Below are 16029 nucleotides of genomic sequence, written 5' to 3'. Positions count from 1 at the left end.
AACTGCTTAGATTTAATAATTTTTTGACAATATTAAGTTAAGAACTTCATGCTACAACATTTTTGCAATAATTTCGAGAATTTTAAAGGTACGAGAGTAAATAATTTAAATTCACTTCTGTAAGGGCAAAGTTTGCAGAGTTGCCCTGAGATAAAAATAGAAAACTCATTGTATCTAACAGTCAGATTTCCATTTCATCAACTCTTATTAATTTTTTCTTGGAGAAGGATTAGTTACAAAAAAATAAACTATATTAGTAAATTGAGAAATTTTTCGTATTTTGCTTTCTCTGTTTATCTATTTCACCAAGTAAGTTTTTTCGCTGTTATCTTTTATGAGCATACTTTAATCTAGTTATGAACATTTTCATACGAGCACTAATCAAACTGTTTTCATTTGTATTTTCCCACGCAGTATTCACCATGTTTCTCACTGATTTTCAGTGAAATGTTTGGATTACTTTTGTAATTTTTCTATATTCACGATGAGCAGTGATCTAATCCTTTTCAAGACTCCTCTTCAAACGAATGGTTATATACCGACGTTTTAATGGATTGTTCACTTATTACTAATTTGATGTTAATTTCTTTTGGTAGCTGCATAATGATCCCCTTCCCACTTTCCAAAATCTGTAAATAGGGTGGGAATATCTTTATAGTTTTGTATCAGAACTATTCTGTTTGTTCAGCTGATTGACACGGTAGATATGATTGCATCCCTAACTCTTTTGATGCTTTACGTATATATCCAAATCTGTTTACATGACATCTTGCTCAGCTTGAAGTGGAACACTGAATACTTTTTTCCAGATCCACAGATACACCGTCAACATTTGTTGCCTGAATCTTAACCGCCGTTTCGAGATATGTCAAGCTGTGATGCTTGTCTTGTTTTTATATCGTCGAAAAAGTTTATTGCGTAATATTCTCAAATTTACAGTTAATTTTTTTTCCCAATTAAAAAAAATCAACTGGATAGTTAAACAATAAATTCTATTGATCCGTTTGTATTACTGCATCGCAGTCTGCCGCACCTTATTATTCTTGATCGCAATTTATATACCATCCATATATAGGTACATGGCATCATCTCACCCTCACTGACCATTTCGAACTATTTTTAACTGTTTTACTTATACCCTTCATTGTTTCCCATATCGTTTTTATTGATTTGCTGGTTTCTGTTTTTCGAAAGCTGAAATAAGGAGTTTTTGTCATTTGTTTTATTCAACAACTTTGTCACATGCACTTTCAGGTATACATGACATAGGTAACAATTTAACAAGTTATACTCGAATTATATCTACCGGAGTGAATTTGAGGGAAATAGATAATATATAACAAACATTCAGTTTATCTTTACATCTATTTCTTTTTACAATCTTTTGCTAGTTCACTGTTTTGCTGACACTTCTCCAACTGACCCTTTGTTGATACAGAGAATTATATTGGCGAGCAGTACCTCCATTTTCCAGATACCTTTCAGTAATTGCTACAGTACCTAACATTCTAACAAAATGTTTAGAGCTTGCACTTATTTAACTGTTTTTCCTAACGTTCATTTTTAAGAGACATCATAATTAAAGTTTAATATACTAGCAAAATGTTATAGTGTTAGTATAAACTTTCCATGGTTTTTATACGAACAATTTTTCTCTTCAGCTGTGTCTCGCACATGATTGTTTGTTAGTGACATATTAATGATTGATGCCGATCTCTTCTTTCATTTACAGCACCACAAAGTAAGTCGTCTTATTTACTGCGCATTGCATGGGTCATTAAAAACAAGATTTGTCCTGGCTAAATATTGTCTTTCCCTTGCTTTCGGCATGATCCACCTTTTTGTACCAATTAACTATTTTCTTGAATTTATCTGACAGACAGAAACTTCATGAAAAATCTATCATAATTATCACTTAAATGCCAGCTGAATATAAACTTCATGCTTGACAGTCTTTCATTAATGATTAAAGTGTTTAATGTCATTTATCTTCTATGTGGCTATTCACCGATTTTTTCTTAGCTTATTCGTGTTTTGGGCCATATATTTTAACACTTTCTTTTTTAAAGTAAAAATTTTCCAAATTTTAAACTACTTTTTTAGTCATCTTCTGCATTACTAGCTCTTTTGGAAATTATTAGGAGTTAATTTTCATATTTTCTGTTGCAAAATGTGTACATACATTAATCATAATGACCACCATTTCTGTTACCACTGAGTAACTGCTTACACTGCCATTATCATTACAGTTGAACACATCATTTGCACGATCCATATTTTAGATTGTAGTTTTGATACCTCATTTTTTTGTGACCTACGAGTCAAAAAGGTATTTTCTTAATGTAATGCGGCTCTTATGGAATTATTCTTCATGTTATTTTAATCCATGCTGATTGTCCCAGAATGGTTTATCAGGCAGTTTCAGCTCAATTATTTATCTGAAATCACCATTTTCTCATAATGACTCAATTTTATGTCTCAAGCCCTAATATTTTATTGCCTTATTTTTCTCGATGGTTGTATCTGCCTTTATATCCGAAATGTCATGTTCATTTTCCTTGCAGCTCCCGAAGTATGGTTCCTTATTTCCACTTTCTGTCATTTCGATTGCTGCTTTAGTAATTTTTGAAGTCAGTGTTCGTTATTTATAGCAAGAATTTTAATGTATCATTGTAGCGATCTTTTTGTATTCTTTATGTTTACTTGATTTTTCTATGGCAGTGATAAAATAGTCAATTGTTCCATAGCATTCAGGTAGTATCTTTGGCCTTGTTTCCCTAGATACATGAGTGCTTTTAGAAAACATTCATATAGCGATTTTCGGAGTTTTAGAAAATTAGTGACAAAGCGGAAGACTTGACTCATTATGGGATTGATGATTATGGCATAAGGATTACAGCGTAATGACTGATTATGGCATCGGAAAACAAGGCCAAAGATTAATATAAGTAGCATAGGACCAGAAGTAAAGAACCAGAAGTAAAAAAAAACACCTAAAAAATACCTTGTTAATCAACTAATTAGTTAGCGTTATTTTGTTATTGACTAATTGACTAATTAGTTAGCGTTATTTTGTTATTATTGTTGCTATACTTATTATTATTATTAGTATTTCGACATCTTGATTATTTTTTATCCTGAAAAGGTTATGAAAATTACCAACTGTTGGTTGGATCTTCTTTATTCAAGGTAAATCAAATCTTGATGTTATAAATCAGAATTGTTCCCAAAAATTAAACCATTTCATTTTTTATGTCTTACTGTTGTTCTTCTTTCTTTTTCGACGCAATGTTTATTTAACTCATTTCAAGCTGAAAAATAAGATTGTGGCAGTTCCTCTATTGTTGCTATGATTTGTTCTTTTTTCATTCATTTTAACGATGAGTTTTCCTTTTGAAATTCAGTAATTTTATGTTTGCGATTGTTGATTGTTGAGGAAATAACAATAACTGTTGAGGAAATAACAGTAACTGTTGAGGAAATAACAATAACTTCGATTGTTGAGGAAATAACAATAACTTCCTATTGATTGCAATGGCATAATTGCAACTTTCACAATGGCGATAAATTTGATGTTTTGTATGTACACGTAAAGAATTACGGAATGTTCAAGCGAGTAATTTTGTCAATGATTTGCTTTCCATTGTAATATGCTGGTTTAAATTTGCAAATGAAGGTCTGCACGGATTTAAATCGTCATCATTTATTCTAGTTTCGATGATTATCTCCAATCATTCTACTTTCTGAAAGATTAGATCATATGGTCATTAATACCGATAGGATTTCAAATTCTGTAGTTGGTCTCGGACTGTTGATGTTGGAGATTATTAAAAGAGATTTTAAAAAATTTGCTACTGGATTCTTGCAGATTTAGCCCTCCCTCTTTTAGTCCCTAGCCCTTTCCCTTTTAATCCCCCACTTTGTTGTAAAGGGTCTTTGTGGAAGCAGCAAGAAAACAGACCTGAAATGGTGTGAACCAATTTTACAATCTATTTTTGATCGACTCTTGATTGAAATTTGATTGAATTAACTTTTATCGTTAAAATTAGTGATTATGGAAATGTGGCCTCTGCCACTGTTGTCACAGTAAGCACCGTCTTATGCATGTCTCCTATTTCCTTTTTAGGGATATTCGTATTTTAATAATGTTTAAAGACGTCCATAATGAATTTATAAATTATACGAACCGCTCGTTATCATTCATCACTATTATTGTTTTGATATCTGTTTCGATTTGTTTTTTTCTGTAAAACAATGAAGGGTTCTATTGCAGTCATATTTTTAATGGCTATTTTTCTTTGGAAAAGTGAATTTGGAAATTTCAGCAGTAATTATTGTTTGTCTATCTCTTCATATTACCTCTACTCTCCCATCCTTGTCTAAGCTCCATTACCGCCACTCACTCTTCCACTTTCATTCACTCTCCCAATTTTCCTGGGCTATTACTACTTCCTGTGTAATTCATCTTTCAAAGGTTTCGAACAAGAGAGTGTTTAAATTTGAAACACATTTTAGTCCTATTTTCAAGTATCCAAAGTTATGCTATTTCTTCGCTGTTCAATACACGAAAAGTATTGAATGATTGTATCGCGTTCAAGATTTTGCTTTTAAATTGAGCGCATTAACTGTTACTTTTTGATTGAAAGATGTTCCAGGTAACATGGTCTATTTTTATTCCTTTACAGATTTTTTCTTCAGATTCAATTGCTACTTAAAGAAATGTAGAGCGTCAAATTAGTACGACTGTAAATATTGTTGCTGAATGGTTTGATAATGTATCTATGAAGCAAATATCGAAGAGCCATTCAGTCATGAATTAGCTGTTTTCGTGTTTTGCACCTCACAATCGAGCTCATTTTCATGCCTGTTTAAATGTTCCGTTCCTTATTGCCGTGGGAATTTGGAACTTCTCTTATATATATCAAATTCCAAGTCCTTTTTATATCTAGAAATTTATTTTTTCAAGTAAAACGATAATCGTTACTTCGTAAGATTATAATTCACTGCAGCCACAATAACGATTCATGGTACGTCGTTTATTCAGACGCAGTTTTCTTTCGCTTAGTGTTGTTGTTTTTTTTTTTTAATCCTTATCTACAGTACGGTAGGAATATCGCGTTTAATCACAACTTGCAATCTCGATGGAAAATAAACCCTTGGCAAGGGTTATTGATCTAATCAAAAAGAGCCAGAAGTAAAACAATCCGGAGTACGTATCATTAACTGCTGCTTTTTTGCTTATCTTAGAGTGGTATTTCGATGACTTTGGTAACTACTGGATTTTGTTTCGGGGTTTTGAGCGACTGAGTTTATGTAAATACTAAAAATACTGATTCAAAGAGATTACTGGAAGTAACAAGAAATAGAATTATGATGAAGCTAGCAGATAACATATCACTTTTATTGATCGGTAAAAAAAATTATGATCTGGTAAAAATCTGTTAAAAACAGGTCTTTTTTCGAATACTTCTGATACAGTGTTCGATAGAGCTTGACTGATAATATTGCCAAGATGTTGTTAGCGTTGCAAACAGAAGTAATCCACTTGTCACTATTTTGTATTAAACGTGTTATATCCATTAAATATAGAAAGTTGAAGCGTAAAAAGTTTCTGATCTAAAACTGCAATGATGCCATGAGAGCCATCGGGAATTAGGATATCAGATTTTCTCTTTTACATTTTTATATATCTTTCTAATTAAAATAAATGTGTAATATCAGTTAAGCTGGACTATTCACGTATATTAAATTATACAAAAATGAAATTAACTATGCCGTTTATCTTTTTTTTTTTTGCAACGTTTAAATGGCTATGATTGGTTTTGAATGAAATTGATTTCTCTATGCACTAGCAGTTCTGTTTCCTTAACTCATTATTTCTTTGTGCTGTAATTTAGTTGGAATGGCTGAGTATTTAAATGCGATGGAAATCAAGCTGCAAGTGTAAGCATTGAAATCGTTCCTTGATAAATTTCAGTTCCTTCATTTTACCGGCATCATTACTTATTTGTTGTAAATTAGCATGTTTATGTGGTGATTTCATGCTACTCAATACAGGATTGACAATTATTTTGTTACCAAAAAAATATTACTAGTAGACGCTCTTTTGTTACATGTAAAAATTTCAAAAAAATTCAGTGGATTTTGTTTAAAAGTCTGTTTAATTCATTTTTATGCAAATTTTTTGGCTGTGAACTAGAATTAATTGTATGAATTTTGCAGTCGACAGGTGACGCAGTGGTTTGGTTGAGGGTATGGATGCGAATTGTTAATTTGGTCTCTCCATTGCATGCTTCCCACTCATATCTTGCTGTTCAGGTCACTTGCTTTCCCAAAACTTTAATTATGTTTGATGAAATTGAGCATTAGTATTTTTGGAGAGCTAAAATGTGTCATTTCATTATTTCTGTAGAGCTGAAATATGTCATTTCATTTCCATTCGGCTGTAGAGTGTGCTATTTGGGTTTGTTTTCCTAAATCAAATAAGTCTTAATCAGCGCAAATCTTGCAACATGCCACAGCTATGTTTTTGTGCAGTACTCGTCTATCCTTTTAAAATTTTCTACGAAACCAGACAATCAATTATGATTTCAAATATATTAAGGAATTCATTTTACCGGAGCAAAATTTTACGTTGTTTTACGGATACGTGAATTAAATTTAATGATTAAATTTCGTTTAATCTGATTTAATTCAGACAGTGTCTTATTTTAGTCCAATATGATTAGCCTGTGTTATTCACGTTGTTCTGTATAAAGCATAATTTAGTTCTGTGTAGCTCTTGGTATCGATAATATATTTGTTTGATTTTCCAGACTATTTCAAAAACCATTAGCACTTTATTTCGGCTAAGTGGTACTGATGCATTGATACACTGGATTTGTACTCGGCTGTTACTTCTTCCGCCATCCGGGCAGGCTCATTGTTTGCCCGCGTACTTTGCTGTTCTTTCAACTATCAATCCTCCACCTCTTGTTGAGGTCAGTTAGTTCATTATAATTTCATTTAAGTTTAGAAAATAAACTAATGTCCATGTTCATTTTAGGCTTTAGAAATACACATCCTCACCTGCAAAAATATTATTTCTCTATTATTTAGGCTTTTTTGTCTTTTTTTTACATAAGTCATGGACAATTATCATTTCACGGACTTCTTTTTCTTAGTAATTAATACTCCAAGGATGGATTTTTTCCCGACAGTTATTTTATTTGGTACTCAAAACTTAACATGTTGCTTTATTCACTTTATATTTAATTTCCATTGAAGAGAAAAAGTCCATCAATTTGCGAGGCAGATACCAAGAACCAAAAAAAAAAAACATAAGACCAAAAGTGAATTTTTACTGTTGTATCGTTATATCGTTGCAAAGTGACGCTTATTTTCAGTGGTCACTGTTTGGTTCACTAATGAGTATATAGAAAGACAATGACACCTTAACAAACCTATTTGTAAGACAGATTAGTGAAGTGAAAAGGTCATGGCATTGTTCGATTTCGTAATTGATATGCCAGTTTTGATTGCTTCTGCCAAATTTAGCTGATACGTTATACCGTCCAAAAAAAAAGAAAAATTAGGTTCTGTATTTGAAATTATGTGAACATTAAGACATTTTAAACTTTTTGGCTCAAATACTTTTACTTAACAGTCAGTCCTACTACCATACAACCCTCGGTATTTTATTAGAGTATCGTAGAAATTTAAGATATAAGAAACAGGAAACACTGATTTTTCTGAACATTGGTTTTCTTTGGTATGTCTAGATGTTTTTCCTTCCATTTTTTTTCTTTCCTCAATTTCCTTTAATTTTTTCCCTTTTCTAGCGTTATTGTCCTACACTGTTGAATTTATGAATTTTCTCTGAATTTTTTGACAATTTCTCGGCTATTTTGAAATGCGTAATTCCAGGCTCACATTCTACTTGCATTGGCTAGAGGGATTGCTTCCGAACGTTTTGCTGTCGTCCTGGAATACATGCCATTCATGTCCAAGGATTATCTTACCGTATTGGCACGTCCAGCTCTCAGTTCACTTACCCAGCTTATCAGGCAATCCAATTTTTCACCAAGAAGTGTACAGGTTAGTTGCGGAATTTTGAAATTACCACAGTCAATTGCTTTTTATTAGCATAGTGGCTAGGAGAGCTAAACATTACGGAACATGCTTGAACTTTTTTATCTTTTAATTCGTTTTGCAGTAGATTTCCACTGTAGTTGACTAAGGAGCACACCGAGTTCGCCTCACACAGCTTTTTAGCTATCCTTTTTAATATGAAGAAATGGTGGCAGTAGTTGTAGGTGGCCGCACTTCTTTCTCCCGATCACGCTGTGGGTGAGACGCTGTTACTCAATCTGTTAGCATTAAATTCGAATGAAGTGCCTCTGCAATCTTACTCATTGGCATTGCATGCCTTGGCACTGCTAATCATCGAGCGGGCTGACACTAAGCTGATGACCGAAGTGATGAATCGTATTTGTACTCTGAAAACTTCTGCCAGTTTGCTTCATATGTTCTGTGCCGATTTGAATCAGTTGAAACAGCTCGGCTTACGCGACAAATTAGTTACTGTCTTGGAGCGGGCACTCGATTCCGTATGTTTATTCGTTTTCCTTCTTATAGGAAAGATGTGTACTTGATAGTTTTCATATATGTTGTCATTAGGGAATAAAATTCTGTTATTATCCTTTCTAACAACACATAAAAACCAAATTTACTTGCCAGATTGTTGTAATTATCATTCTGGTACATGTAAATTGGCTTAGTTCAACGGGTTTTTGGTTTTCATTGCTTCAACTCATTTCATTTTATTATTACAAAGTGTTAAGATATTTCAAATCAAAAACTTAACTTCTATTACTATTTTGAGGTGAAGGATGACAGCTTAGCTGGTGAGATTCTGTGGCAAAGCGTATCAGCTAGCTTAATGGATTGTCAACTTAGACGATCGTTGCTGGAACGGGTGTTGAATGATAGAAGGCTTTGTTTGGAAGGATTCTTGCTTACTTATTATCAGCAATTTCCATTACCGTCATTTACTTCAGCCCATTGTAATTCACTGGAAAATAGTACTGGAAATTCTCAACATGATTCATTGACAGCGGGGCGTATTTTTTTTGACCAGGGAAGAGCCATTCTAAGGTTATTTTTACAAATCAAGATGAAATTATTATAAATCTGACTGTACTTCTTTGTATTTTATTCTAATTTCTGTATTAGAAGTTTTACACTGGGAGAACATGACTTAATACCGATTATAAAGACAACAAATCCGGATTCCCTGTTCACTTTAAGCGGTTGTTGCTGATGAGAATTTGTCTTAATTAATTTATTAACCTTGAAAGTTGACTTTAATAAGGCAGAGTTTGGGCAAGACCGTGTATGGGAATTTCAGGTTTAATAAATGGTTCATATCAAAGAAGTTTTGTACTGTTATCGCTTCAGTGTTGATGTGGATAGTAGCGTACGCGTGACTAGTCGAACGCCAGTTGGGAAACATTGCTGGTGTTTTGCGCGGGAACGTATGGTTAGGCGTCAAATGAATTGCGTTAATAATTGGCTACGAAAATTAGCTTTACGACCGAAGAAGGTGGCATTAGAAATGACCAACTTTAAAGGAGCAGTTGAAGATCCCTTCGAAGTACGTTCCATAAATCTACCAACTAGTTGCCTTTGTGCTGCTTGCTTCATTTTATAGTAAATTATTGAGTAATGTGCTTCCGAAAAAATCCATTCATATTTCTTCCAGAAGTTGCCACAATTACCACGAATACTGCAAGCGGACCCAATTGAATGTAACGAAATGTATTTCTTCATTCAACAGAATAGACGCTTAACAACTAATGTACTTGCCTCGCGTCATCTAAAAACAACTAAATGTTCAACACGGGCATCAGTTGAAGGAAAATATGTATTGTGGCGCACTCTCGCTGCTGATTTACGGTTATTCCCGGGTACACGACAGATCTCACCCAGTTTCAATCGCGATATACGACATCTCGACCATACTTATTCACGGGAGGTGCATAAAGTGGCTGTTATCTATGTTGCTAAGGGACAGGAAGTAAGTTTGATAAGATCCAAATTTTCTTGACAAACTTATTTTTTAAGTAAACTTCATCGAACTCGAAACATATTTTACCAAGGTGTTGGGAAATTGTTTTCCTGTTGAATTCGTTTCTCGGCGATACAGATTTATTCGGGATGTAATACTGTTCTTGCACAATATTACTAGTTAACAAAAAAAAAGGTGTAAAATATATATATATATATATATTACACGATGAATTGTTAAGCAATGATAAATGAGTTATACAAAAACAAATAATGTGATCAACTAACAAACTCCTTGTCGTTGCCTTGGACCAATAATTTGACTGTCGGTAAGTTGATAGGTCATTGAGTTGGGAATATGTTACGGGAAATGTATTTAGCGAATAGAAGAATATCGTAGTTTGTTGTCCAATGGTGGCGGATATGCGAAGATGTCGTCGTTTGTGGTTCAGTTGTGGAGAATAAGCGAAGAGGGTCTATCGTCTGCTCGGTTGTAAGAAACTGTCTCGGGATTTATATATCTTTATCTATATATATATATATATATATATATATATTTATATATATATATATATAAGGATTAGGGAGGAGTTTTATAAGCTCCATCAGGATTATCATGGAGGTATGACTAGCCTTTGCCATTGTCCGTTGTGTAGGCACAATGTATATCATTGTCCACGGTGTAGATACTGAGTTTTTGTTTTACGCTGTCCATTGGTAGCATATATCCTCTTCATTGCTTTAATTTTACTTGCAAGATTTTGTCACCCCGTTTGTTGGAAAATTTATTTGAATATAGCTTAAATTTCGGTAATTCGACAGAAAATTCGCGTTATGATTTTCGGAGTTTTTCTGACACAAGGAGGCACTTTAACTTGGATTTTATTTTTTAAATGTGTGATCAAACTTTGACAAAATATTTGAATTCTGAATTTATTCATTTAGCCAAATATTCGAATCACATAGCATACACGGAGTATTAAATATTAATCTCATTTTAAGTTTATATGTTTTCTCACAGAAAAAAGTATACATTCTTTCTATGGAAATATGGGACAATTTCAAGAAACATATCGAAAGTTTTGATTCAGTTGTGAAGTTGGAAGCGATTTCTAATTATTGCTTTTTCAGGACAAAGTCTCAGTACTTTCCAATAATTATGGTTCAGTTGCATTCAATGAGTTCATCTTACGCCTGGGTTGGCAAGTACAAATAGGTCGTCAGCACTATGGGTATAATGGAGGCCTACCAAGCGGCGTAACTGCTCCGTATTATGCATCCGCTGATACGGAAATTATTTTTCATGTCAGCACTATGCTCGATGGTTCGTTTCTCATTCACTTGGAGCATTTACAAGTTTTTCTCACAAATTCTATCGTAGGCTCTCATTGCAGCAGGATATTTTGTGGTGTGCAATGCAGAGCGAACTGTAAAGTGTCGAAATGCTGTAAATCATATTTGTAAGAGACTGTAAGCAATCGTGATAACAGTGGGTTTGACGGCTAGCAGTGGCCCATTTTTTAGGGGACCGTTGTGTGGATGAATCCAGCTTTTCCCGGATATAAGCGAAGAAGCTGTTGGAAAAATTAATTTGTTGAGTTCGTTCGTCAACGATATAGGTTTATTCGGGATGTAAAATTGTTCTTGAACAATTTTACTACTTAATAACAGCAAAAAAAATATACAGTGTATAGTACGCGATAAATTGGTAAACAGTGATGAATGAGTTATACCATAAACAAGGAATATAATCAGTTAACAATGTCCTTGTTGCCTTCGATAATAATTGGTTATTGTTTGTTGACAGGTTGCGTGATGATTGAGATAATAAGAGTTCATCCTTCGTTAGTTGGGGATATGCTACAGGGTATGTATTTAGCGTGAAATAAATGAATTATCGCTTGTTGTTTGATGGTGACGGACAGAAAAGGACGTTGTAGTCTGCTTGACTGTAAAAACTCTAGAATTTTCCCCGTATATATATATATACTTAGGATTTGGGAAGGGGATTTGCTAAGCTCCACCGAAGTTATCCTGGAAGTACGACTGCTTGTTACCATGGTCCATTGTGCAGCCACGAATAGGTACTGAGATTCTGTGAGTCCACCATTGTGAGCTTATATCTTCCTCATTGTCCTAATTTCACTTACAGGATTTTATCGTCCTGTTCGGTAGATACCGTGGAAATTTTATTTGAACGTAACTTTACTTTCGGTAATCCGACAGAAATAGTCATTAGAGAGTGCGAAACAAAAAAAATGAATGGACAATTATCTTGTTTATGTATATAATTTGGCTATCGTTTTAGATTTCAAATGAAAAAAAAATTTTAGGTGATATTACACATAAATTGAAACATTTGGGTAACGATGAAGTGCACGTAGTATGGAGTGAAAACGATCGCCCTTATCGTCGTGACACCATTGCGACACGATTTTGTGATGTACTTATCGTCCTCTATCGAATGTCACCTTACTTATTTCGGGTTAGAATCGAAACTCAGCGACCTCTCGAGTTTGGACCGCTTTTTGACGGAGCTCATATCCATATATGTATGCTACCACACCTAGTTCGTGATACTGTTGTAAATGCGTCCCGAGCATATCGGTTATCCCAGCAAGATTGTGCGCGACCACTGCAGCATCGTGAAAAAGTATTCGAAGAAACGAAACATCATCTGCATGTTCCATCTCCTTCTCTTGCGATTTGTCAAACATTTATTGCTTCACTGAATTCAAATTCATTTTGAAGTGTTAACGAATATATATTATTGAAGAATCAACAATTATGAGAATTTTTAAAATGACATTATGTTCAGTTCTGATCTGAACCGGAACAAGGGGATTATTTTGTATATGTGAGCTCTTTTAAAGGGATTTATTTTCTTTCAGGTTTTTCTTTTTAAAGATTTTTATGATTCAGAATTCCTAAACTTTATCTGAATATCTGGGACGTCAGATTCTCTATGTGGTTAGGTCTTGCACCGTTTCGTGGATTTACACTCAATGCATCACATTTTGAAGTTTCCTGTTACTTCTGTGTCAATAAGCTATCATTTACTAGCTTACCTTTATTGTTTGATTTTATGAATTTTGTGCAAAAATGGTGAGGGCGAGAAGAGTTTACAATTTTTCTAGAAATTAATTGTCATGTATATTTTTACTGAATCAATTTCAAATTCAGAATGAATCCAGTTCTAAAATGTTAAATTCAATTTCGTTTCCTACAACGACTTTATATAAGATTTTCTTATTGTTGCTGTTACTTTCTGTGATAACTTCTAAATCGCCTTGTTTTCATCTAACTTATTTGTTCCAGTTACTAATAACATTGTGGTAGAATGTTGTACCTTCATACCAGTAAGCTTCTGTGTATTTCTCCTCGAACAATGAACTTTTATCTAAGATATTAGGAGGTCAAAGTAAATGAATGTCATCTTTGCTCTTTTCTCCAACAAAATTGGTACATTGCTATTTACTTACATATCGCCTTTCAGATGGGTCAGTATGCTTTAGTAGAATTACAATTCAAAAAGCTTTTGTTGACAAGTGCGGAAACATATGCATGGAACAAATGAATATTGGTTTTGTTTAACGTCTCATGTTGGAAATTTAAACAGTAAATTATTCGCTGTATACCATGTTTCAGGAATATCTCTCTGCACTACTTGCAAAGAGATTGATCACTGGACGAATGAACTTTTAGTTTGTACATAAATATCTTGTTTACCAAGCTTTATTTATTGAGCTAGTGTATCTAATACCCGAGGATATCTTCACGGTGTATGTTTTTTTACTATAAGTTAATTATGGTGATTTGGTGCTACAGTATTGCAGGTCAGCTACAGTATGTGTGTCGAGATACTGTGCTGGCAAACGCACATATCGGTGCCTCCAATCTCTATGTGAAATGAAAAATGATTGTGAAAATTTACCATATTTATAGATTGCTTTAAATATCACTTTCCTAAATTTTAATAAAATGTTGTGTGTCGTACCTCATAAGAGGCTACTGTTGAATTGCAAATCAATGTTTACTTGTGAAGTGTCTTGTGCCGATAGAATATAGGGATGGACGTGATTGTTTTGTTCATTTTAGAAGCCAGATGAATTCTTGTCTTTTATGTTCGATGATTTTTGTTTTACCATCGGACATAGGGGAAAAAGCTAGCAATGTTGTGCTCTAAGGAGTTATCGTTACATTGTTAGGAAGGTACAGCCGCGAAATTTGATTTGTTTCATCTGATCCACGAGTTCTAGTGAATGCTCGTGCCACTGCAGCATGATCTTGCTATAGGATCGGTGAAGTGCTTCGAATTATGTATTGAAAAAGCAGGGAGAGGACGACGTATAGTGGCTTTCGGGGAAAATGACGTGAATTGCGTTAGATATCAAATTGCTTCTTTCAAATTCGGAAGTTTTTTGCAGAAAATGAATATATTACCTAAAAAGAAGTGGCATGTACGTACAAAGGAGAATGTTGCACGTGTACGCCGTGATCAGAAAAGGGCTCGGGAAGAAGAAGCGAGGGTGGCGAAAAGAGCTCAGCTTGCAGAGCAAGAATATAAAGTTAGGTTTCTTTTACAAAAGAGCAAACATCTCGAGTGGGAATTTAAGATTCAGAAGCTTTTACATAGTAGACAAGATGTTACGCGAAGCTACACCTCTTTAGGGATATCATCATTTTTGAGGAATGTCGCATAAACAGTTATGTCTTACTTCTGAATATTATTCTTCTGAATATTCGGTATTACTTCTGAATATTCGCTGACGGATAAAAGCTGTAAATTTTAAGCTGCGCAGCAGTGATGAACAGTACATGAAATATCAAGCAGCAATGAAGTGTCAACCAAATCTGGCTTTCATTTTATATCTTTTCAATTTTTTGTTTTGTAGTTCCATCGATAAGCTTACAGTTGTCAAACGTTTTAGATAAATCTACTGCGTCAAAATGCGGGAACAATGGAGACAATATATAGAGGTGGAGGAAGTGGAATTGATGACAATAACGCGCAGTTTACCAATCCCAGTCATATCAATCTTTTCGCTGATCTAGAAGCAGAGTACCAGAAGAATTTTGGCATAGGAAATCGAGATTATGAACTAGAGAAGAAGAAGGAACAGGAAGAATATGAAAAGAAAGTTGGCATATTGCAATACCTTGGACAAGGTTCCAGTGAGTTAACGAAAGTTCGTTTTTTAAACTTCAGGTCAACACAATTTCTTCAAAGTAATTACGTCTACTTTCCAATTTTTTTCTCTCTTACTGTGCATCTTGGATTTTTTCTGCTGTATTTGGGATTTTCAGGAGAAGCCGTGGTATGAAAAAGTTCCAACAAAGAAGGAAAGTGAGCTCAGAAAATCGGAAAATCGAGCATCTGCTGTTGGAATGTTTAGCAAACGCGTTGGAAGTCCCTGTGGGAAAGTAGAGAAAAAACAGCATAAAAGAAGATATAGGAATAAGGAAATTTGTTATAAAAAGCGCAAGAAGAAAAGCAGACTTCGTGATTATGGTTTAGTGGAAATATCGTCAGGTGAAGAAAAGTCATCGAATTTGGAAGAAGTTTCAAAGAAGCAGAAGTTGGAAAGGCTAAGACAGGAACGCCTGGATAGAGAGGAAAAAGAACGGAAGCGTTTAACCAATCTATTGATGCCTTCAGAAAGCAATAAACAACAAAAGGAGCGAAGTGTTGCGAAATATAATTCACAGTTTAATCCAGCATTGGCACGACAGAATTAAATCCGTTGAATTGTAATTCACTAGCAGAATTTGTTTGCTAGGCAGTGATAAGAATAGTCATACGAACTTCGTTCATTCCTTCCCATCAATACTTTGATTGATGTCTCGTAAAACATGAGAACAAAACTTGAGACGTGACAAGTCACGACAAAACGTTGTGCCCTTAAATTTCTTATTTTCAAGGATTTTATTGTTCGCATAACTTTATATAAGGTTGCAAATCATTCTATAAATTATCCCCAC

At 34.1% G+C, this 16029-nt stretch overlaps 2 protein-coding genes across 2 annotated transcripts; both read left to right on the top strand.

Annotated features, from left to right (window-relative positions):
- Positions 1-5902: 5902 nt before the first annotated feature.
- On the top strand, positions 5903-12796 carry LOAG_00705 (hypothetical protein; the record flags this gene model as incomplete). Its single annotated transcript, XM_003136245.1, has 10 exons — positions 5903-5941; positions 6223-6318; positions 6816-6980; positions 7906-8076; positions 8295-8588; positions 8864-9135; positions 9439-9634; positions 9743-10057; positions 11179-11371; positions 12381-12796. The coding sequence occupies 10 exons, from the start codon at positions 5903-5905 to the stop codon at positions 12794-12796; spliced, it is 2157 nt and encodes a 718-aa protein (XP_003136293.1).
- Positions 12797-14468: 1672 nt separating this feature from the next.
- On the top strand, positions 14469-16029 carry LOAG_00704 (hypothetical protein). Its single transcript, XM_003136244.2, has 3 exons — positions 14469-14615; positions 14979-15236; positions 15355-16029. Exons 1-3 carry the CDS (start codon positions 14478-14480, stop codon positions 15784-15786), a joined length of 828 nt encoding a protein of 275 aa, XP_003136292.1. The 5' UTR covers positions 14469-14477; the 3' UTR covers positions 15787-16029.

Source organism: Loa loa, assembly GCF_000183805.2.
Source record: "Loa loa unplaced genomic scaffold supercont3.12, whole genome shotgun sequence".
NCBI classification, from domain to species: domain Eukaryota; kingdom Metazoa; phylum Nematoda; class Chromadorea; order Rhabditida; family Onchocercidae; genus Loa; species Loa loa.
Note: the sequence above shows the minus strand (reverse complement) of the source record. Positions and strands in the feature narration are given on the sequence as shown.